The sequence below is a fragment of the Lepisosteus platostomus genome, chromosome 5 (assembly GCF_059453375.1).
Source record: "Lepisosteus platostomus isolate fLepPlt1 chromosome 5, fLepPlt1.hap1, whole genome shotgun sequence".
In the NCBI taxonomy this organism is placed as follows: domain Eukaryota; kingdom Metazoa; phylum Chordata; class Actinopteri; order Semionotiformes; family Lepisosteidae; genus Lepisosteus; species Lepisosteus platostomus.
In genome coordinates, this window is record NC_142615.1 from 54,398,172 (window position 1) to 54,423,477 (window position 25,306).

A 25,306-nucleotide genomic window follows, 5' to 3' on the forward strand; every position below is an offset into this window, starting at 1 on the left:
GGAACTCTTTTCTCTCTGGTTTGAATCTGGCTGGAAGAAAGGTGTTTTTTATGTTCTTTAATCAAGAAGTGAAAATTTATCTTTCACTTAGTTGTCTTATTTTCTAGGCTTGTAGACTCCTCACTCTTCCTAAAAGAAAGTGCTGCAGATAAAGATACAGTAGTTGTCAGAAGTTTAGTTCAGTGGTAGAGCACATACAGGCTGTATGTGGTTGTTTTCAATCGCCGGCGTCTGCACTCTGGATTTCTTCCTAAGCGCGATATCTTTCCTTACTTGTGTGTGAATTTCATGCGCGACACATAAACCCTTTGTCTGTTTTATAAAGATTATATTTTAAATCAGTTAAAACAAAAAAAGTACCAATTATATACATGTAGAAAACACATGTATCTAATTTGAAAATTTGGGCAATGTATTACTAGTAGTGGAGCTGAGCTCACAGAAGAGCAGTTGATATTGTTAAACCACGTATTTTTTTAAATGACGCTACTAAGTACTGGCATCGTGTTTGTGCAGTCCTACCCAAGCTTTCTATCGATTGGATGAGTCTCCTGTTCCATCTCCAATTCTTTCCGCACATTTCACCTGTTTCACCACCGTTATCATTAGACTATAGCCACTAATACGAGAATACTGTTCTGAAAGACTGTCTTAAATAATAATGTTGAAAAGGTTAATGATAAGAGTTTTTTTCATTAAGGTAACCATACATTTGCCTGTATAGTACAACTTATTATCTGTATCCGCAAATCCCCGATATTAATGCTGTCTCCTGAGAAACAGAAGTGTAGAGTCAAATAATATTACAACAAATCTATTCAATTAACACCCCTATGTGAACGAACACATTTAAGACTTACACCCCTTTTAAATATGTATTTCCTTCATTTCAGTTCTCTCCCCGGGATACCTGAAAATTCATTATAGTATAATAAAGTCTGTGCATGCATTACCTGTAATACAGCTACTAATATAGATAACATTAAACTTCATTATTAAGATATTACACTTTTATTAATAAAATATGTATTGATAAAATTCCTTGTGAATAATTGTAGTGTCTGGAAAGCAATTGTTCATTACTTAATGACGATATTATTTCCACTACATTCAGGACAGTTCCAATGTAATCTATTGTTCCACTTCGTCTGCTTAGTCTCCTACTTTAGTAACATCTAATGGGGAGCAGTTGTTATTTTAGGTTTGTTGCAATTGAAAACAGGTTTGCTACAGAGCTGCTGACAAATTTCAGCAGCCAGTTTGTTGCAACTGACCCGTTGTAGCTACCAATCAGAAGCAAGGAGAAACAAACATTAGGTTTGCCTTTTTTTAAAAAAAAGGAAAACAGAGTACAGTAGTAGTTTATGTGGTAATTTCAGGTACAATGTATGAACTAAAGTTAACTAGTCCCACAGTAATGCGTGGGGTCCTATCAATAGAAAAAAAAAAATGTTGTAACCCGAAAACACAACAAACACAAAACGAGAAGTCTTACGGGAACCTAGGTAAATCCCTGTAGTTGTCTAGCAACTATAAAAAAACAACCAAACACAACAACTTCAAAAGAAAAAGAACATTAAAACAAATCTGGGGAACAACATAAACACATAATCTAATGCGAGAGCTTTATCAAGTCTTCAGTGCTCCTCTCGTCTCAGTAGACCCCTCTCATATATTTGTGTACAGGTCAACTGGAGGTATACAGCTGATAGTAATTTAAGTAGGGAGCTGCATCACAGCATGTGTGGGCTGCAAATGGAAAAGTATAGGTTTATTCCATGCTGAAAATAGAGGTAAACACAACGTTTCAGCTGTGGAGCCTTCTTTGATTGTGACTCGAAATAAATCGTTACTTGTTCGTTTGATGTTAATTTATCTCCATCAAATATCTAAGAGTATCTAAACTCGACAGTTGCGCTCAGTAGAGAAAGACACTGCTCCAGGTGAGGCTTGAACTCACAACCTCGGCATGACTCTGCTGTGCACTGCTGTATAAGTACCGCGCGCTGACCGATTGCGCCACTGGAGCTGTGCAACTTCTGTTCTTCATACAGACTGACGGTGCAGAAACACAGGGTGAAAACGGTTTCGGTTGTGGATCCATCTCCACCTGGGGAAAAGGAACAATAAAATAGCAAGGAAAATACAAGAAAAGAAACTGAAAGAATTGTGCTAACAGCAAAGGGGGACGGAGGGAGGTGGTCGGACAAGTAAATCAGCCTGGCAGATTATTTGTATCGACATGTTTTGAGTCAATCAGCAAACAGATTTATCTTCATGTGCCTTAAACCGTGCAGTTTGTATCTTCATTGTAGATAGGTTTCTTCAGAAGTCCAGTAAACTGACAATAATGGAGAACTAGCTGACGCACCCCGTCGTGAAGACCCTCTGTAAAGTGATTACACGTTTCATTTTCAAGTCGCCTTCTTTACACGCAATTGCAGCCCGGACACTGAGAGAAAGCATGAGAAATGGCTTCAATTTCAATGTGAAAGCGCAGTACAGGTTCGATGGCTTCACATCTCCCATCAGTCAAATAAAATTGCAGTAAAGCGATCTAAATATGACTCTGAAGTACTGGGAAAGATGATTATTTTGAGCGTGCCTCCCAGGGTCTGCTACGAGGGTTAAGTACCGGGGTAAAGTTAGCTCGAAGTTCGAAAACGATTTTGGCACGCCTGTAGCGCTTTCACGAAACCTCTTAGAGTTGCGAGAATGCTTGTTTTGTGTATAAAATACATTGTGGATGCTTTCTCAGCCTTTACTTTGTCGTTTTTATGACATTTTTTTGACCAAGCACGAATATTCTTTTGTCCATATCTTCGCGATGGAAGCACAGAATGCTGTCAAACCAAATGCATTTTAAAGAACACGACTTGTGGATATTTCCACACCCTTTATATCAAACTATCAGTGAGCTAATTATCTTTTTTAAAACCTCCGGTTTTTCATCGATGCGTAATTACGCACGAACTGGAACCCGGGGGACCGCTGTGTGCACACGTTCACAACGCGAGAAATACTGTTCAATACGGCTTCGTGCGAAAAACCGGTATATGACCATAGGAAGCAGAACAGCGCAGTCTCCAATTACCCAGACTGTAAGCACGGGAATAAAGCTTTGTTTGATTTCTGAAACCCTTCCTTTACGTCCTGTTTTCATTCAGGTAAGGGTCAACTATATTCACAATACTACTGACAGCAGGAAGATAAAAATATTCTTTACTCAGCAGCTTATTAAAAACAGCTCCCATGATGTTCATACCGACTTTTTACACAGAACACTGACACAGCTTTGTGTTCTGAATCTCTTTTTCTCTTGCTTTTATTTAATGTGGCACAATGCACTGGGATAGGGGTATTCTGTTCACAAACCAATAGCATTTAAACCACAGCACCCACAATGCTGCAGGTAAGTGTTTTGCACACTAAGCAGGTCATCTGACTATTCCCAGCTTTGTTTTGGGTTATGGAACCTTTATTTTTTTATGATTTTCTGAAGATAACACTACAGGTGGGATGGGTGGGTTGTCTTCATGGCTCAATAGCATTTCAAATACAGCACCCACTCTGCTGAAACCAAGTGTTTTACACACCAGACAGGCCCCCAAACCTCATACAACCTTACTGTAGCTGTGGCCCCTTTCTTTAATTTTTTATGATTTTCTGAAGATTACACTACAGGTAATACACTGGGACAGGTGGGTCGTCTTCATGGCTCAATAGCATTTCAAATACAGCACCCACTCTGCTGAAACCAAGTGTTTTACACACCAGACAGGCCCCCGAACCTCATACAACCTTACTGTAGCTGTGGCCCCTGTCTTTATTTTGTAATGAGTTTCTGAAGATAACACTACAGGTAATACACTGGGACAGGTGGGTCGTCTTCATGGCTCAATAGCATTTCAAATACAGCACCCACTCTGCTGAAACCAAGTGTTTTACACACCAGACAGGCCCCCAAACCTCATACAACCTTACTGTAGCTGTGGCCCCTTTCTTTAAGTTTTTATGATTTTCTGAAGATTACACTACAGGTAATACACTGGGACGGGTGGGTCGTCTTCATGGCTCAATAGCATTTCAAATACAGCACCCACTCTGCTGAAACCAAGTGTTTTACACACCAGACAGGCCCCCAAACCTCATACAACCTTACTGTAGCTGTGGCCCCTTTCTTTAATTTTTTATGATTTTCTGAAAATTACACTACAGGTAATACACTGGGACGGGTGGGTCGTCTTCATGGCTCAATAGCATTTCAAATACAGCACCCACTCTGCTGAAACCAAGTGTTTTACACACCAGACAGGCCCCCAAACCTCATACAACCTTACTGTAGCTGTGGCCCCTTTCTTTAAGTTTTTATGATTTTCTGAAGATTACACTACAGGTAATACACTGGGACGGGTGGGTCGTCTTCATGGCTCAATAGCATTTCAAATACAGCACCCACTCTGCTGAAACCAAGTGTTTTACACACCAGACAGGCCCCCGAACCTCATACAACCTTACTGTAGCTGTGGCCCCTGTCTTTATTTTGTAATGAGTTTCTGAAGATAACACTACAGGTAATACACTGGGACGGGTGGGTCGTCTTCATGGCTCAATAGCATTTCAAATACAGCACCCACTCTGCTGAAACCAAGTGTTTTACACACCAGACAGGCCCCCGAACCTCATACAACCTTACTGTAGCTGTGGCCCCTGTCTTTATTTTTTAATGAGTTTCTGAAGATAACACTACAGGTAATACACTGGGACAGGTGGGTCGTCTTCATGGCTCAATAGCATTTCAAATACAGCACCCACTCTGCTGAAACCAAGTGTTTTACACACCAGACAGGCCCCCAAACCTCATACAACCTTACTGTAGCTGTGGCCCCTTTCTTTAAGTTTTTATGATTTTCTGAAGATTACACTACAGGTAATACACTGGGACGGGTGGGTCGTCTTCATGGCTCAATAGCATTTCAAATACAGCACCCACTCTGCTGAAACCAAGTGTTTTACACACCAGACAGGCCCCCGAACCTCATACAACCTTACTGTAGCTGTGGCCCCTTTCTTTAATTTTTTATGATTTTCTGAAGATTACACTACAGGTAATACACTGGGACGGGTGGGTCGTCTTCATGGCTCAATAGCATTTCAAATACAGCACCCACTCTGCTGAAACCAAGTGTTTTACACACCAGACAGGCCCCCGAACCTCATACAACCTTACTGTAGCTGTGGCCCCTGTCTTTATTTTGTAATGAGTTTCTGAAGATAACACTACAGGTAATACACTGGGACGGGTGGGTCGTCTTCATGGCTCAATAGCATTTCAAATACAGCACCCACTCTGCTGAAACCAAGTGTTTTACACACCAGACAGGCCCCCGAACCTCATACAACCTTACTGTAGCTGTGGCCCCTGTCTTTATTTTGTAATGAGTTTCTGAAGATAACACTACAGGTAATACACTGGGACGGGTGGGTCGTCTTCATGGCTCAATAGCATTTCAAATACAGCACCCACTCTGCTGAAACCAAGTGTTTTACACACCAGACAGGCCCCCGAACCTCATACAACCTTACTGTAGCTGTGGCCCCTGTCTTTATTTTTTAATGAGTTTCTGAAGATAACACTACAGGTAATACACTGGGACAGGTGGGTCGTCTTCATGGCTCAATAGCATTTCAAATACAGCACCCACTCTGCTGAAACCAAGTGTTTTACACACCAGACAGGCCCCCAAACCTCATACAACCTTACTGTAGCTGTGGCCCCTTTCTTTAAGTTTTTATGATTTTCTGAAGATTACACTACAGGTAATACACTGGGACGGGTGGGTCGTCTTCATGGCTCAATAGCATTTCAAATACAGCACCCACTCTGCTGAAACCAAGTGTTTTACACACCAGACAGGCCCCCAAACCTCATACAACCTTACTGTAGCTGTGGCCCCTTTCTTTAATTTTTTATGATTTTCTGAAGATTACACTACAGGTAATACACTGGGACGGGTGGGTCGTCTTCATGGCTCAATAGCATTTCAAATACAGCACCCACTCTGCTGAAACCAAGTGTTTTACACACCAGACAGGCCCCCGAACCTCATACAACCTTACTGTAGCTGTGGCCCCTGTCTTTATTTTGTAATGAGTTTCTGAAGATAACACTACAGGTAATACACTGGGACGGGTGGGTCGTCTTCATGGCTCAATAGCATTTCAAATACAGCACCCACTCTGCTGAAACCAAGTGTTTTACACACCAGACAGGCCCCCGAACCTCATACAACCTTACTGTAGCTGTGGCCCCTGTCTTTATTTTTTAATGAGTTTCTGAAGATAACACTACAGGTAATACACTGGGACAGGTGGGTCGTCTTCATGGCTCAATAGCATTTCAAATACAGCACCCACTCTGCTGAAACCAAGTGTTTTACACACCAGACAGGCCCCCAAACCTCATACAACCTTACTGTAGCTGTGGCCCCTTTCTTTAATTTTTTATGATTTTCTGAAGATTACACTACAGGTAATACACTGGGACGGGTGGGTCGTCTTCATGGCTCAATAGCATTTCAAATACAGCACCCACTCTGCTGAAACCAAGTGTTTTACACACCAGACAGGCCCCCGAACCTCATACAACCTTACTGTAGCTGTGGCCCCTTTCTTTAATTTTTTATGATTTTCTGAAGATTACACTACAGGTAATACACTGGGACGGGTGGGTCGTCTTCATGGCTCAATAGCATTTCAAATACAGCACCCACTCTGCTGAAACCAAGTGTTTTACACACCAGACAGGCCCCCAAACCTCATACAACCTTACTGTAGCTGTTGCCCCTTTCTTTAATTTTTTATGATTTTCTGAAGATTACACTACAGGTAATACACTGGGACGGGTGGGTCGTCTTCATGGCTCAATAGCATTTCAAATACAGCACCCACTCTGCTGAAACCAAGTGTTTTACACACCAGACAGGCCCCCAAACCTCATACAACCTTACTGTAGCTGTGGCCCCTTTCTTTAATTTTTTATGATTTTCTGAAGATTACACTACAGGTAATACACTGGGACAGGTGGGTCGTCTTCATGGCTTCATGATTTTTTGACTGTAATCAAGTGTTGTGCATTTGTGCAAGTGTCAGGCCTCCTGACCTTTCACAGTCATGCTTTGTTGTGTGAAACTTTAATTCTCTTTTTAGGATTTTTTGAACATGGGAACTTCCACCGAGATGAATGAGGTGCTCTTCAATAGCTTTTTCATCTATACACACACGCGTATGTAACCAAGACACTCAGAACCAACAGAATCAACGTGAAGTCATAGAAAAACAAGAATGCCCCCGAGACATCTGCACCCCCCTCTTGGACCACTCTGGTATCAACACCCCCAAACCAATCCATACCAGCTAACAAGACTCAGAATCGGTGCAACCCTCCAACCTGGACCAAGAGCAGGATGGGACAAGTACCTGCACCACACTACGCACCCCTCATCCAGACCAGCAGGACAGCCAGACAGCACCATCATGACACACATAATGAGATCACTTTCTGTCAGTATGTGTAACATTCTGGGCCTGGGCTCCTCTGTATTTTGGCTGAAGGGAGTTCAACAACATTATTAAACGGACTGACATCATAATCTGACAAGATACATTGTTTAGGGGAGACTTGTCCACCCACTGTCCCCCTGGTAACGTGAAGATCATTGTCCCTTGGCTTACCTAAACCAGAATCACTTGGGTCTCCGGGGCGGATCGGTGTATGGTACAAAGTCTTAAAAACAGAACATTGTTGAATTGTCTATAAAAAACAACCAATATCCCTTGGATTTCCCAAACACAAAGCTGGAGCAAGTATACTAACTCCATACCCTTAAACTACAAAAGGCCTGTGGCGTAGACAGGGTAAACAGCCACATCATGTGACATAACTGCATGAGCCTAGTGATGAGCCTAGTTTAAAATACTCAACCCCATCCTGAAGTACGGATGTTTTCCTTTGGCCTGGAATCCAGGACTGATCACCTGACCCTAACAACTGCCGGAGCATTTGTGTGAACAGTAACCTGGGCTAGCTATTCACCAGTATCTTCAATACCCTATTACTGGCAGCTTGCCAAATACAGTGTCCTGAATAGAAGTCAGATCGACTTCATATGAAGCTGGCACATATCTGACCACATACGCACTCAACACACACTTTAAATGAACAGAAAAATAGTGACCTGTGTCTTTGATTTCTAAAAAGCAATAGGCTCTATTTTGAACAAATAACAAATATACAAACTTTCAATGTGGGGTAAGAGGTACAGTCCACAACTGATTTTTTTTAGCGTACTCAGAAAGTATAAGCGGTTTGAAAATACTTACATAAATTATTTTAGGAAGACTGTGTTGGTTTTTGTATCATTTGTGTTTGTGTTGACTCTTATTGAGATCTCCAGTCACCTGCCCTTATAGATGCCTCTTTTGCTTATGTGTTGTTAGAAATTGAGCTCGCCTGTGTGCCTGCTTCTAGGGTTTTTTTAAAAAAGGAATAGGTTGGTTTTCTATTTTTTTTACCCCTTGCCCAGTAGCAGTCTACTACAGGGGGGATTCTGGGTCCTCTCTCCATACAGTATGTCTCCTTTTGCATTGTTTCCAGACCTGGGCTGATTTGAGTTTTTCATGGTAATGGATTACAAGGGTAGGTCTGACAGAAGTGAATGTGGTGGATCTGCCATCTGCCCAGGCAGGAAGGGAGATACAGTATATGTAAACAGGTTTTAGCATTAATGTTTTGCATACAATCACCCTTTCCAAAAGGTGAGATAACCAGAGAAAACAGGACACAGCTTTTCTAGGGACTTTTTTTCCCTACAGTATTTATGGTTACGATGGGTTTTAACTCTTTGTGGAGATAAGCTATTTTTATCTTTTCTTTGGTGTAGGTTCATGAATGCATGGGCTTTCTTTTCTTCCATGTCTTGTTCCTTTGTTCAGTTGTTTTGTATTCTTTCTGTTTTGTCCCCTTATTTTTGTGCTGGTGCTAGAATTTCTGCTGGCTTTTCCATGTTTTTCCCTTTTGCTCTTTGATTTAATTTTTTCCTGTGACCCATTTTTCCTTATTTATCTCAATGTGATATTTTCCCCTTCTCCTCAGCTGTTGAGTCTCTTGCACTTTCTTCCCTGTTATCAGTATTGTCTGATGTTGGATTGCATTTTAAGTTCCTTATTTTTTAGTAATCCTGTAATTTTTTTTCCACTGTTATTCTCATCTTTTATTGTACTATTGCTGTTATTGCAGTCTTCCCACAGTTTATTTTATTCTTAAACAACATACTAAATAATATAAGAATACATGTTGTGCTCATCTCTTTCCTGCCACTTGCACTCCTGATATTGTCTTCAAATAATTCCAATATTTTAGAGCTCTATATTTTCAAGCCTTGAAGGCCTAAGGTTGTTTTTTAAAGTGTTTGAATGTGATGTACTAACTACTGTCTACAATAACAATAACATACATAAATTACCAATAACATGCATATAAAAAATAGCCCAGAAATCAAGTATGAAGTAAGGAAATGGCTGCAGCTATGAATCAGAATTTTAATCTATTGGTTTTGTAGTTGGTTGGAACTTGGAACTAGTTAGACAAGGGGTGTGAAGATTCATTACAGATGTATTTTGCTGTACGCAGAACAAGTGAACAATAGACGGACATAATTTCACAAGACAACCCAGTTGGTTCTTGAAATTTCCAAACCACACATCAGAGTGAAAATTAAAACAAATTGAGGAAGGACCGATAGGAGAAGATCAACAATGAATCATTAACATTACAATGCTTAAGTTGCCTTTATAATAAAGACAATTTTGTCCTTTTGTGAGGATCATGTCCACATTGGACCTGTTTTTTTAAGTTGTTTTGAAATTTCACTTAGGGTTCAGAACATTTCACAACTACTAATTTTTTTTCCTACCACCTCAGCTAATTCTCTCCCCCTTTAGGTTTGGGTGGGGGTATGGGTTTTTTCCAGAAACCTGTTATCATTTCTTTGATGTTGGACACATTTGTCTTCAGGAAGTTTTCTTCACACCTCCTATCATACTCATCTGACATGTCCATAGCTACACTCATTTACTTGCAGCAGACAAACAATGACAGAGTCGTCTGCAAATTTTATTAAGTGTCTGGAGTGGTGAGAGCTCTTGAGGGTGTTTGCTTACAGGACAAAGAGTAACGGAGACAATATGCATCCTTGGGGGAACCAGTAAAACAATACCTGTTGTTGGATAATACATTGTTGACTTTCACACTCTAAGTCTGTTCAGAAATCAGTAACCCCTCTGATGATGTTAAGATCAAAACCAAAGTTTGATAATAGCTTTGCTGCCTGTACTTGAGGTCAAATGCAATTGCATACAGAGGAGGAAGTATAGCACAACAAAAATAACACACTTCTAAATCTACCACAGCACAGAAAAAAACTAGAAAAATCACTTATAAAACCACAGGAGTACACAAACATAACATAAACTAGAATGCCACATAGACAATAATCTGTAGCAGAATATCTGCTTATGTTGTATTTTCTTTGTGGATGTTTTTGGATGTTGTATTGGCCTTGGCAACTCTGTGATTTAACAGTCATGATAATAAAGCATTTTTGAATCTCTATGTGAGTGGAACCTGTTGAATATTAGTTCAGATGGCTAGCTGTGTCAGCAGGTGTAGGCTGCAAAGGATCAAGTAATAGTTTAATTCCATGCTGAAAAGAGAAGAAAGAAAACACAACATTTTGGCTGTGGAGCCTTCTTCAAGGGTTACAGTTGAAGAAGGCTCCATGGCCGAAACTTTGTTTTCTTTCTTCTCTTTTCAGCATGGAATTAAACTATTACTTGTTAAATATTAGTTACACTTGGGTTTCGCAATATAATATAACCAAGAGGTATTGTTATTTTTTTAATACTTTTACAGCAGTCAAACTGGCATACTCTGATATCTGAGAGAGAGTTTAATATAAATATTTTCTCTTGAACTGTCATGAACCAGTTTAATTTGTTTTTACCTCTCTACAAATCAGCCTTCAAAAGCTTAACTCATGTAGCTGTAATGTACATGAACACCATTAAAAAGTTTTCCTTTCTCTATGTGGCACGTGGAGTGCTGAGAACGCATGCTCCAAGCTGCTTGCTCCTGTAAGGAATTAACAACTTAAAGATTAAGTTAAATTATAAATAGGCCTCACCCTGTACATAGGGAGTTATGGGACATGTTTCGTTTAGAAGGGATTTAAAAGTAAAAAGTAAAGCCTGAAATAAACAAACTGTGCCATGTAAGACCAAGGTAAGGAATGTTTGTTACTATTTGTTTTGTCTGGTTATTTAAACCATTCCGTCTATTTCACACTTAACCAATTTTGAATTAGAAAGACTACAAACTGTGCAAACTTCCAAGTCTGTAAGGGTGTATGATGTAGATCATTCACAAGAGCACACGGCTGCTTGTTATAATTGTAAGAACTGTAGTTCACTACTGTTCTTTTGACTCTTGAGCTTGCATCATACAGCCGTTGGAGTGCATTTCAAACCTAAGAGATATCAAACTCATTTAACCTGTCAGACATATGTTAAATGGGTTGTGACTTTTGGCAAAGTTTTTTGCTACATAATTTGTTTCATGAATACCATTTATCTCTATAACAACTTTCCTGTCCCCAGAACATATGTTTTAAGCTGCTTGATCCCATTGGGTGCAACCTTTCCATTGTATTCATAATGTGTTGTTTGCATTAGGAGTGTGTTAAATAAGCAGAAAAGAGGCCTGTTTTTTCTGTTGCTTCTGATCTTATACAGTGGTCAGAATCTCTCATCCAAAAGCTTATGAGTGGAAAAAAATTAAGTACAGATGCACAATCCATTAAAAACCATTTAAAGAGCATAAGGGTTTTCATCACATGGACTTGTTCGACTGTTGAGGATTTCTGTTTTGGTTGAGGATCAATTAAAGGACAACAACCTGAAACACTATCTTCGATCTTTCCAGAGCTGTAAGTAGTCATTCCAAGTTTATTAACTTGTCTCTTTTTTTCTATGTACTTTTCAATAGCCACTGATGTTATTTACAACAGTTTTTTTTTTTCAAAATTGCATCTTTTTGGACAAATTTTAAAGAATTGGCACAATAGGCGGAGGAGTGGCTCTGTGGCTCAGGATCTGCACCGGTGGCTGGAAGGTTGCTGGTTCACATCCCATGGTTGACAGAGGAATCCTACTCTGTTGAGCCCCTGAGTAAGGCCTTTAATCCCAGCTGCTCCAGGGGTGCTGTACAATGGCAGACCCTGTGCTCTGACTCCCAGCTTTTCTCCCTGTCTGTGTGTCTCATGGAGAGCAAGCTGAGGTATGCAGAATATGAAGTCCTAATGCAAGAAAATGTATATGGTCAATACAGTAATCAGATTTATTCCATGCTGAAAAGAGAAGAAAGAAAACACAATGTTTTGACCATGGAGCCTTCTTCAGTTATGATTTGATTTTTTACAATCATACCCACAAAAACTTTGCAATTTTTAAAAATCTTGCAAACACAACCCAGATATGTTGACTTCTTTAAAAACATTTTTTTAAAAGAAACACATACTTCTTTTCTAGTTTTTTTTATGTGGTGGCTGCCAGGAATCCTCAGTGAAAAGGTATGCAGATCCTGTGCAGACGCAGGAGCAAGTAGTTATTGAGACAAGAGAACAATCCGAAACGTCAGGCAAGATCATAGTCGATCGGCGAAAGGTAGATCAAAATCCAGGAAGTACAGAGAGAAGCAAACAATCCGAAACAGAAGGCAAGGCCCAAGGTCGAGAGGCAAAAGGGAGATCAGTAACCAGTAAGCGAGATTTAGAGTAAACGCGAGGTAGAGCTCTCAAAGAGAAGACTCAATACCGAGGGTTTGGATGGTTAAAATTGTGCTGCTTGCCGCACAGTAGAGTGTGTGCTGATGGATTAACACGTGCGGCGGTGCTTGTTATAATTAACCCGCTGCTGGTAGTGGTTAGTTCTTTTGTGAGTTATTCTCCGCTAGCTGGTGGTTGTGACAGTGACAGAATGCTGTTTTGTGATTGATGCTATATCAAAATATAGGGCCCGTAAAATTAAACACAGAACTAAAACCATTTAATGGACTTGTACATCTGTTGCGCTCCTACACTATTAACATCCATTGGGCATTGAATTTCAATTATGTTTCCAGTCCATTCAGATATGTTCTCTATTTTTCAGATTGCTGGCAATGTCACATGTTAAAGGAGGACAGAGGAGTAGAAGGCCAGACCTGTGGTCAAGGGCTGGTGGAGTAGGGAATGTGATCAACGAATTTCTGAAGTTTTCTAAACTCGAAAAAAAAATTAGGTGGAATGACAGTATGTGGTCAACACTGTCAAACAGACTCCTTGGAGAGGAATGCCCCAGCAACAAGAAATGGTTATCAGTGATTTGGCATGAAGATAGAAAACAACTAAGAACCAAAGTGCTTAGGGCGCAGAAAGAGGAGAGTATTGGTAGGGATTCCAAACCAGATGACAGTACACAATCTATAGTCAATATTTCAAGTCAAAGTGAGGGACATAGTTTGGAAGGCAACACAGAGCTCAGAAGTTCATCAGAAGATACAGAAGATGCATGGGCTGCACACGGCAGCACAGACAGTGGTGACATGTTAGAGGGAGAAAAAATCTGTGTAGAATCAGAAAAAAAGCCTGAAGAGCACAGTGAATATTCCCAGGGGGCAAGCTCATCTGGGACATCACCTCAGGATAAAAGGGGATTAAGAAAGATTATGTCTGTGCCTAAAACTTTCCAAGTATGTTTAAAGGCTGAACAATGGAGAAAAATAGCACCTCTAAAAGGTACATCTAAACTAAGACGACCATGGACCCAGATCTTATATAACGAGTTCAGGAAGATAAATCCTTGTTGCCCAATAGCCTTCAAATACCAATACATCAGGAAAGAGAACAGCAGAAAAAAAAAAACTTTCTGATGATAAAAGCAGTCTGTACCTTCAGGTCCTGCAATGTAAAATACATTATGACAACAAGACACAAACCAATGGGCAATGATGACATCACAATTGATGTTGTACGAGCAGGGCAAATACAGCACAGTAAAAGGGAAACAAAATTTCGACAAGCACGTCAGCCTTATCGTCGAAAGATTGCCCGTGCCCTCACAAAAGGAATCAGCAATGTGTACTACAGGAACCTGAGCAGAACACCGCTTGCTGAAATTGCAGCAGGCAATTTATCTAAACCACTAACACAGAATGTCCTGAAAGTCATTTCATCAGAGTTCAGGAACAGTAAACGCATTCACTATGATCCAGTGTTTGAATTACATATGGCACAAAAATATATGAAAGCATGCGACTTCGACATTGTCCATTTCCCAGGATATATACAGATTTTGCAGTTAGACACATTTGCTGCCTATCTTTACACAGAACAGAGTATGCGAATTCTTATTTCCCATCTAAAGATGAAGGAGAAAGTCAGCCTTTACCTGGATGCAACAGGAGGGGTAGTCAGAAAAATTCCATCGGAGAACAAAAGAATTTTGTACTACAGTCTTACGTTACCTGGAGGTGGAAAAAGAAAGCCTCCATTACCAGTGTCTGAAATGTTGACAACTGACCACACCATTGTCAGTATAGAACGTTGGCTACGGAAATTCATGTTTGACATCTCAACATGTACTACCAAGAGAGTGCAGCATGTAGAAACTGACTACAGCTGGGCCCTGATTCACAGTGTTCTTTTTGCCTTCAATGGGGACACCATCCATGCATACTTAAATCGTGCAATGAAAGTCTGCCAAGGCAAACTTAAGTACACAGAACTTCAGATGTTCACTGTTCTGCACCTTTGCTCTGCCCATGTCATAAAGGCTGTCTCTCAAGCAATTAGTAAAAAAACAACAGACAAAGGACTGCGAGACTTTGCAACATTTTCCTTTGCCATCCTGCAAAACAGCACAACTTTGAGTGTCGCCAGAAATGTTTTCAAACACATGTGTATTGTACTCTCAAGCAGGAGGTTCACAAATGAAGTCCAATCTAGTGTCTGCCTCCTTAACGCTTACATTTCTCAAACAACCACACCAGACCAGATGGAAAAGGAAGCAGAAGTCAAAGACACAGATGAGGTACTGTACCCAAAAATGAGAGGCAGCCTGGGCCGCTCTCCTTTCGCTGTGGAGTTCAAAGGTATTTATGAAGACAGCATATCAGCTCAAGGACATGATGACTATGGGACACAACACAATGTGAACCCCTATTTCTGTGAAGACATAATAAGATTTCTGTTGCAAAGATACATGGCACTATTTCCACTGTGGAGTGGAATTTTGTTGGGTGACCTGGCAAGATATGCTTCAGACAGCAAAAAAGACATATCAATGTCAGAGGTAGCACAAACAAGAGCCACTAATTGTCATGTTGAGACCTGGTTTGGCATTGTCAAGCATTCAATACTTCAGCACAGGAGGAAACTGAGGCCAGCAGAGTTTATTACGATAATGAGACAATCCCTCCAAGGCCGGTACAGAGAACATATAATCCAAAATGCTCTCCCCAAAAAGGTTTTGACGGCTCCATTGATCACCACTAAGACACGTCATGAACATGCACAGGAACAATGGGCAAAGAGAGCACCAGGTGTAGGCAAAGAAACAAAAAATAAATTCTACAGCGCACCACAGAAAATTCCAATCCCCAAAAAAATGAGAACACAGGAAAAAAAAGTTAGCAATAGAAATATTGAAACAAATGAAAAATCGCCAGATGACAGCAACGGCCTGCAAGTACAGCAGGGGAAAGCAGGAACCACAGAATATAAAGAATGGCAGCACAAAGAAGAAAGGAAAGTGTCACCCAAGCAAGCTGCCGTGGGCATGGCTGAAGTGATCACACCACACTGTGATGCACGCCCCATCTCAAAACTTATAAAAGAGAAAACAGATTTCAAAAAGAAGGTAGGATTTGTATTTCAAATATTTCTCTGTGTGGACATTCACTTCTTTTTCAGAGCTTATGAATGTCATCTTCTACTACTGTAGGTGTTCTTTGTCGTTTCTCTCTAACTTGTTATACTTGTTGACATACTTGTGTTATACTTGTGGTGTGTAATCTCAATTTTCATTATGTTAGGTCCAGTGATCTCTTGTGTATGCTTTTGGCTTGGTAAATCTTTTTTAGGTACACGCCCTTTGGAACATCAATCCGAGTGAATTAGTGGTTGCAGTTTTGCCATCCATGCACAGTGCAGACACATATATTCTCAGACACTCGGAGTTTGTGTCTCTGAAACCAGATGAGTGGCTCATAGGCGAGGTAAGATGAAAGTGTTTGATTGCATGCATTTGTTAAGGTTTCTGAGCTTTTGTGTAATCAAATGTGTGTGAGTGCGTGAAATCACATCTTCTTCAATTGTGTTTGCTTTTTCCATAAGACCATTGAGTGTTACTTTCAAGTAGCGAAAGAATCCATGGACTTGGGGAAGAAGGTTTTCCTAATGAACCACTACACAACTGGTGTAATCATGAGTGGGAATAGAGAGCGCATGGCTAGACAACGTTTGTCCAAGGTAAGGACATCAAACACAAATGTTGATGGATTACATTAGTGAGGGGGCAAACATGGTTTTTCACTAACTGATGATTGTTTTATCAATAGAGAAACAAGGAGAGCTACAAGCAATCAAAACAGGTCACAACTGTGCCCATGGTGCTGCCTAAAGAAACTACCTTTATAGTCAGAAATGAAAATTCAAAGGTAGCACACCATCCCTGTGAGGCAGCCTGTTGTACTAATCTTGTCATTCTTTTCATTACAGGTCAACTTTGAAAACTATGAAGCCATTATTAGCTTTTTTAACACTGGTGTCCACTGGAAATTGTTGGTAAGTGTGGTGCAGGTAATCCAAAACAGCGTAGGTTTATAATTACACCTGGAACCATTACAGTTCAAGTGATTATCCTTGTTGCATCTAAAAAAATTACAAAGTCACAATGTATGTGTTCCTCTCCTGTTAAAAAAGGTGGACATTTATAGTGAGTGTCCAAGGCAATGGTGACAGTGCACTTTTCCTAAATTATTATTGTGAATACTGCTGTGTAATGAACAGACAACCAAACAAGTCAAAGTGTCATGTAGGAAAAAAAGTACTGTTAGGTCATTTCCTGACTGTCTTTGCCGAGGTTTGCAAAATATTAAATGTTAAATAATATATAAATATAAATATTATATATATAAAATATTCAAATATTAAAAACCTTTGTTTAAACAACATAAAACTCCTGAAACTGCCTGTGTGTCTGGCCCCACATTAAATGCAACTTCATGTCTGATGATGGGCCCTTTGTTTCTTGCAGTATCTGTATGCTCCATCCCAGAAAGTCTTTGTGGTCGACCCTATGGGGAGTGATGAGATGGGAGACTCCACTGCAGCGGCAAAAAGGTTCAGGTAAGAAATCAAGCATTAGTTTCGTGGTGAAATTCTGCAGGGGCACACATACATTTCAGGTTCAAGTTCAGCATGACAAATATTTCCTCATTTATCAATAACCTATTGTTTTGATTCACAGGGACTTTTTTAAGATGCGCAGGAATGTCCTAGGAAAAGAAGACTGGTTGAATATCAACTGGCACCCAAGCGTGATTGGTCACACCAGGCAAGCAGATGCCTCAAGCTGTGGGGTCTTTGTGATGCAGGTCAGCATAACCTTTCCATGCCGAAATTTTGGACTTAAAACTATTGTATGAGAGATTTTTAGGGAAATAATTGAAACAAACTTTTGTCTGTTAGATGGGTGCAGACATCATTAACAATTTCCCGGATATTCCAACATATATCGAAATAAACAGCAGTGCCAAAGAAATGAGAAAGTTGCGGGAAGACCTGTCAATCAGAATTCTTGAGGCTTCAGGTATTGTACCATTTGATCCTCATTGCCTACGTTTCTTGGTGTATATTATTTTCCTGAAGCATGTTCTCTCTCTGTAACAAGTCTGGATGAAAAAGATTCTCAATTTATTTATATGCAGAACACATTTGGGTATTCTTTTTGTACTATATAACACAGTGATGAAAAGTTAATTAAATCACATTTCACACAGTTAAAATTCAATGACACTTTGGCCTTCGTCGTGGTTGACACAACCATTGTCTGGGAAAAGTGTGGGTCTAAATTGCCCATAGTGAAGCAAAGCAAACTGAAACATGATAGCTGTGTTATCATGTGCCCCCTTAAAATCATAGCAACACACGCTGACGCAAAAAAGGGTAACAGGTGTTGACAGGAGTATTCTGAGACATGACAATGTGCGGTTTAAGAAGCAGTAGAACACCTAATCAGGAAAGTGCATACGAAAAGGTCTCTATCAAACTGTCTTCAATTATGCAACAATGATCTGTAGATAACATTGGAAAAATCAGTCTATTTGGCATGTTTATTATAGCTCCTCTCCAGGACATGTGCCTGATGTGTGGAGAAACACCAGTGCGGCAGACAAACTGGGTAAGTGAACATCATCTCTATCTGTATGTGTAATGTATGCACATAATAACAAAACATGCCAGTGAAATGTGATAGCTGAACTGATATAAGGTTTACTGTCCGTGTAGATTCAGTGTGACAGTTGTGAAAACTGGTTCCATGAATTGTGCATCTCAAAAGAAGAGTATGAAAGCGCAAAGAATGAAGTAACATGGATATGTACATTTTGCCAACCCCAGTTTGGTGAGTATGCTCTGCATGCAAACTATCACTATGAAAGGGTTTTTTAAGCAGGACATGTAGTTTTAGATTCAGCAGAAACATACAGTAGGATGACATATTTCAGTGGACGTTATAATTGTTTGTTATTGTTAAGAAGTTTGGATTGCAGGCTTGTCTTCTGGCATTAATGGTTCTATAAATTAGAGATAACTTTTCAAAAAACACACCAAAGAAGGCACACATAAAAGATTACTGATAATCTGTGCAATTTATTACATGACACAGGCATCTCAAAGATAGAATTACTGTGTCAGATTAATGATTAGACATGGATGCATCAAATCACTTACTAGGTTTCTTTCCAATAGTATAGAAACAAAGACACAACCATGAACACCTAAAAGAGCTTGCCATTTAGCACAGAAACAATATAACGTCTTGCTGTAAAAACACAAAGTAAGAAAAAAGGAGTTTGATTAAGAGAGATCTGGCAAATTGTGCAAATACCTAGATCTTGATTTGTGACCCATTTATACTCCTTGGATCCTTTGCAGTTCGTAACCCTTCTTACGGTTTTATATTTCAGGCACTGTTGATGAGTGAGCATCCACCCCCTACTCCCGAGCATTACATAAAAGACATGCTGGAAACTCAAGAAGACTGTCAACGTGTTCTCAGCAGAATTCACCTCCAAAAGACACGTAAGTACAAGTTTCAATATCCCCCCAAAAATTTTATCTTGGGTAAGAGTAAACTTTCGTACACTTTGCCAAACAATAATGAAAAACACTAGAACACAAAATCACTAGAAACCATTTGTTATCTATTGCCAGAAACCAAACAAAGTCTGTATGAAAACAGTAAAAAAGTTAATCATGACACAACACAGTCCCTTTTAAATATGATCACTACACACTGTTAACATCACTGTAGTAGTGCAAAGAAATGTAAAACGACAGTATGTCACCATGACATGATTTATGTGAAAGATTTCCAGATAAAATTGTATCCATCCTAGTAAGATAGATTAATCAAGAAATTCCACTCCGTTGTGAGAAAGATCAAAGAAAAATGGCTTCTCTCAAATAGAAGTGTATCTAGGGTGATTCCTTTTTATTAGGTTTCCAAAACAGTACTCTATCTACCTTCAGGCAGGGCACAGTGCTAAAAGGATTCTAACCGGAACAATAAAACACAATTGCATCATCGAAGTCCGAACCCCACTGGCTTTCAATATCGTACCATGTACATCTCCAGGAGTGGAGACTCATGAAAAAGAACAGCCTAGACACCAAAGTGATACTTTTCTTACAGTAAGGTTAAGGTAGTTGTAGGATGCTGTCTAGATCAATGAACAGATTATGTTAACAATAGCAAGCACGTAGCAGAGCATTTAGGCACACAGCCCCTAAATTGTGGAAATATATGTCAGACCTTTTTAAGGATGCCCCATACCTACAAGCATATTTAACAATGCTGTAGTTTTCTACATCGTCTCTGTAGTCTTCTTTATCCCAAGTGATCTAATTCTTTAGGAGGTGCAGAAACATAGATATCAAGTGGGTAAGTAGACAACCACGTTGCAATTGTTTTTTCTGTGTCTAACCCTTTTTTTTTCTCCACACCATGCCTGCCACTGTTCTCTCTTCGGTGCCTTTGGTTGATATTGAGCTCCGTCCCCCATGACAAGGGATCCTCCTGGATTTCTGAAGCAAGGAACCCAGCCTACAAAACTCAAGATCCTGTACTGCTCAACCCAGTGGATGGGACACACTCAACATTAACATCTAGTCTCACATAATATATGAAATAGAATTCACCGTGTCAATCTGCATGGTTGTGCATGTGAACTGTTTCTAGTAACTATTTGTCATACACAACCAGGACCTGGAGGGGAGGTCAACCATCAGGCCTTGGACCCCCAGAGATTTTTTTTCTCCTTTGGAGTTTTTTGTTTTTCTCTCCTTCGTGCCTGATGGTTACACAGTCACATCATCAAGACTGCATACCACACCTTCATTGTGATTACAGATATAGCTTATTTAAAATGTGAAATTAGGAAAAAACTAAACGAAACATGGGAAATAAAAAGAATGTAAAATCTAAAATTTTCAGATGTTGTGATGAAGCTTTTGACTCATGAATAGCACCCTCCTATCCCAGTGTATTACCTGTAGTGTTATCTTCAGAAACTCATTACAAAATAAAGACAGGGGCCACAGCCACAGTAAGGTTGTATGAGGTTCGGGGGCCTGTCTGGTGTGTAAAACACTTGGTTTCAGCAGAGTGGGTGCTGTATTTGAAATGCTATTGAGCCATGAAGACGACCCACCTGTCCCAGTGTATTACCTGTAGTGTAATCTTCAGAAAATCATAAAAAATTAAAGAAAGGGGCCACAGCTACAGTAAGGTTGTATGAGGTTCGGGGGCCTGTCTGGTGTGTAAAACACTTGGTTTCAGCAGAGTGGGTGCTGTATTTGAAATGCTATTGAGCCATGAAGACGACCCACCCGTCCCAGTGTATTACCTGTAGTGTAATCTTCAGAAAATCATAAAAAATTAAAGAAAGGGGCCACAGCTACAGTAAGGTTGTATGAGGTTCGGGGGCCTGTCTGGTGTGTAAAACACTTGGTTTCAGCAGAGTGGGTGCTGTATTTGAAATGCTATTGAGCCATGAAGACGACCCACCTGTCCCAGTGTATTACCTGTAGTGTTATCTTCAGAAACTCATTAAAAAATAAAGACAGGGGCCACAGCTACAGTAAGGTTGTATGAGGTTCGGGGGCCTGTCTGGTGTGTAAAACACTTGGTTTCAGCAGAGTGGGTGCTGTATTTGAAATGCTATTGAGCCATGAAGACGACCCACCCGTCCCAGTGTATTACCTGTAGTGTTATCTTCCGAAACTCATTACAAAATAAAGACAGGGGCCACAGCTACAGTAAGGTTGTATGAGGTTCGGGGGCCTGTCTGGTGTGTAAAACACTTGGTTTCAGCAGAGTGGGTGCTGTATTTGAAATGCTATTGAGCCATGAAGACGACCCACCTGTCCCAGTGTATTACCTGTAGTGTTATCTTCAGAAACTCATTAAAAAATAAAGACAGGGGCCACAGCTACAGTAAGGTTGTATGAGGTTCGGGGGCCTGTCTGGTGTGTAAAACACTTGGTTTCAGCAGAGTGGGTGCTGTATTTGAAATGCTATTGAGCCATGAAGACGACCCACCTGTCCCAGTGTATTACCTGTAGTGTAATCTTCAGAAAATCATAAAAAATTAAAGAAAGGGGCCACAGCTACAGTAAGGTTGTATGAGGTTTGGGGGCCTGTCTGGTGTGTAAAACACTTGGTTTCAGCAGAGTGGGTGCTGTATTTGAAATGCTATTGAGCCATGAAGACGACCCACCCGTCCCAGTGTATTACCTGTAGTGTTATCTTCAGAAACTCATTACAAAATAAAGACAGGGGCCACAGCTACAGTAAGGTTGTATGAGGTTCGGGGGCCTGTCTGGTGTGTAAAACACTTGGTTTCAGCAGAGTGGGTGCTGTATTTGAAATGCTATTGAGCCATGAAGACGACCCACCCGTCTCAGTGTATTACCTGTAGTGTTATCTTCAGAAACTCATTACAAAATAAAGACAGGGGCCACAGCTACAGTAAGGTTGTATGAGGTTCGGGGGCCTGTCTGGTGTGTAAAACACTTGGTTTCAGCAGAGTGGGTGCTGTATTTGAAATGCTATTGAGCCATGAAGACGACCCACCCGTCCCAGTGTATTACCTGTAGTGTTATCTTCAGAAACTCATTACAAAATAAAGACAGGGGCCACAGCTACAGTAAGGTTGTATGAGGTTCGGGGGCCTGTCTGGTGTGTAAAACACTTGGTTTCAGCAGAGTGGGTGCTGTATTTGAAATGCTATTGAGCCATGAAGACGACCCACCTGTCCCAGTGTATTACCTGTAGTGTTATCTTCAGAAACTCATTAAAAAATAAAGACAGGGGCCACAGCTACAGTAAGGTTGTATGAGGTTCGGGGGCCTGTCTGGTGTGTAAAACACTTGGTTTCAGCAGAGTGGGTGCTGTATTTGAAATGCTATTGAGCCATGAAGACGACCCACCCGTCCCAGTGTATTACCTGTAGTGTTATCTTCAGAAACTCATTACAAAATAAAGACAGGGGCCACAGCTACAGTAAGGTTGTATGAGGTTCGGGGGCCTGTCTGGTGTGTAAAACACTTGGTTTCAGCAGAGTGGGTGCTGTATTTGAAATGCTATTGAGCCATGAAGACGACCCACCTGTCCCAGTGTATTACCTGTAGTGTTATCTTCAGAAACTCATTAAAAAATAAAGACAGGGGCCACAGCTACAGTAAGGTTGTATGAGGTTCGGGGGCCTGTCTGGTGTGTAAAACACTTGGTTTCAGCAGAGTGGGTGCTGTATTTGAAATGCTATTGAGCCATGAAGACGACCCACCTATCCCAGTGTATTACCTGTAGTGTAATCTTCAGAAAATCATAAAAAATTAAAGAAAGGGGCCACAGCTACAGTAAGGTTGTATGAGGTTTGGGGGCCTGTCTGGTGTGTAAAACACTTGGTTTCAGCAGAGTGGGTGCTGTATTTGAAATGCTATTGAGCCATGAAGACGACCCACCCGTCCCAGTGTATTACCTGTAGTGTTATCTTCAGAAACTCATTACAAAATAAAGACAGGGGCCACAGCTACAGTAAGGTTGTATGAGGTTCGGGGGCCTGTCTGGTGTGTAAAACACTTGGTTTCAGCAGAGTGGGTGCTGTATTTGAAATGCTATTGAGCCATGAAGACGACCCACCCGTCCCAGTGTATTACCTGTAGTGTTATCTTCAGAAACTCATAAAAAATTAAAGAAAGGGGCCACAGCTACAGTAAGGTTGTATGAGGTTTGGGGGCCTGTCTGGTGTGTAAAACACTTGGTTTCAGCAGAGTGGGTGCTGTATTTGAAATGCTATTGAGCCATGAAGACGACCCACCCGTCCCAGTGTATTACCTGTAGTGTAATCTTCAGAAAATCATAAAAAATTAAAGAAAGGGGCCACAGCTACAGTAAGGTTGTATGAGGTTTGGGGGCCTGTCTGGTGTGTAAAACACTTGGTTTCAGCAGAGTGGGTGCTGTATTTGAAATGCTATTGAGCCATGAAGACGACCCACCTGTCCCAGTGTATTACCTGTAGTGTTATCTTCAGAAACTCATTACAAAATAAAGACAGGGGCCACAGCCACAGTAAGGTTGTATGAGGTTCGGGGGCCTGTCTGGTGTGTAAAACACTTGGTTTCAGCAGTGTGGGTGCTGTATTTGAAATGCTATTGAGCCATGAAGACAACCCACCCATCCCACCTGTAGTGTTATCTTCAGAAAATCATAAAAAAATAAAGGTTCCATAACCCAAAACAAAGCTGGGAATAGTCAGATGACCTGCTTAGTGTGCAAAACACTTACCTGCAGCATTGTGGGTGCTGTGGTTTAAATGCTATTGGTTTGTGAACAGAATACCCCTATCCCAGTGCATTGTGCCATATTAAATAAAAGCATGAGAAAAAGATTCAGAATGCAAAGCTGTGTCAGTGTTCTGTGTAAAAAATCGGTTTGAACATCATGGGAGCTGTTTTTAATAAGATGCTGAGTAAAGAATATTTTAATCTTCCTGCTGTCAGTAGTATTTTCAATATAGTTGACCCTTACCTGAATGAAAACAGGACGTAAAGGAAGGGTTTCAGAAGTCAAACAAAGCTTTATTCCTGTGCTTACAGTCTGGGTAATGGGAGACTGCGCTGTTCTGCTTCCTATGGTCATATACGGGTTTTTCGCACGAAGCGATTTGAACAGTATTTCTCGCGTTGTGAACGTGTGCACACAGCGGTCCCCCGGGTTCCAGTTCGTGCGTAATTACGCATCGATGAAAAACCGGAGGTTTAAAAAAAGATAATTAGCTCACTGATAGTTTGATGTAAAGAGTGTGGAAATATCCACAAGTCGTGGTCTTTAAAATGCATTTGGTTTGACGGCGTTCTGTGCTTCCATTGCGAAGATATGGACAAAAGAATATTCGTGCTTGGTCAAAAAAATGTCATAAAAACGAAAAAGTAAAGGCTGAGAAAGCATCCACAATGTATTTTATACACAAAACTAGCATTCTCGCAACTCTAAGAGGTTTCGTGAAAGCGCTACAGGCGTGCCAAAATCGTTTTCGAACTTCGAGCTAACTTTACCCCGGTCTGAAAAGAGACACAGCGCTTCGGCTGTGGAGACTTGTTCGGCTGGCGTTCGGAGAGTCGCGTTTTTCAGAATTGTATTGAGATCGTTTTCCACAGAGCTCAGATGTCAAAGCACAGCAGCAGCTCTCCACAGCGATCCTCTATAGCGCCCTTTCTCCCGCAGCTCCGTCCTCATTGGAAGGAAGCAAGAGTGAAAGGCTGAAGTGAAATAGAGCGGGGACGAAGGCAGTGAAGAGAGAGAACGTGGGAAGAAGAGAAAAACGCAAGAGAAAAAAAGCAGCGTCGTAAAAGAGGTGACGGAC

At 40.7% G+C, this 25,306-nt stretch overlaps 3 protein-coding genes, 1 long non-coding RNA gene and 1 other non-coding gene across 5 annotated transcripts in view; 2 read left to right on the plus strand and 3 right to left on the minus strand.

Moving 5' to 3' along the window:
• The window catches only part of LOC148669375 (antigen WC1.1-like), a 590,051-nt gene that overhangs the window by 213,459 nt on the left and 351,286 nt on the right, over positions 1–25,306 (minus strand). The window lies entirely within an intron of this gene.
• LOC148669398 (uncharacterized) overlaps positions 1–25,306 on the minus strand; it is a 469,383-nt gene that overhangs the window by 59,847 nt on the left and 384,230 nt on the right. The window lies entirely within an intron of this gene.
• trnai-uau (transfer RNA isoleucine (anticodon UAU)) lies at positions 1,936–2,029 on the minus strand. Its single transcript has 2 exons — positions 1,992–2,029; positions 1,936–1,971 (listed from the first exon to the last, which is right to left on the minus strand). It is a non-coding gene; the product is annotated as a tRNA-Ile (tRNA).
• Positions 14,521–17,629, plus strand: LOC148669403 (uncharacterized). The gene is made up of 5 exons (XM_088632448.1): positions 14,521–16,014; positions 16,238–16,372; positions 16,491–16,625; positions 16,875–16,940; positions 17,413–17,629. Exons 1-5 carry the CDS (start codon positions 14,521–14,523, stop codon positions 17,506–17,508), a joined length of 1,926 nt encoding a protein of 641 aa, XP_088488574.1. The 3' UTR covers positions 17,509–17,629.
• On the plus strand, positions 17,853–20,867 carry LOC148669404 (uncharacterized). The gene is made up of 4 exons (XR_015936947.1): positions 17,853–17,967; positions 18,500–18,558; positions 18,666–18,780; positions 19,346–20,867. It is a non-coding gene; the product is annotated as an uncharacterized LOC148669404 (long non-coding RNA).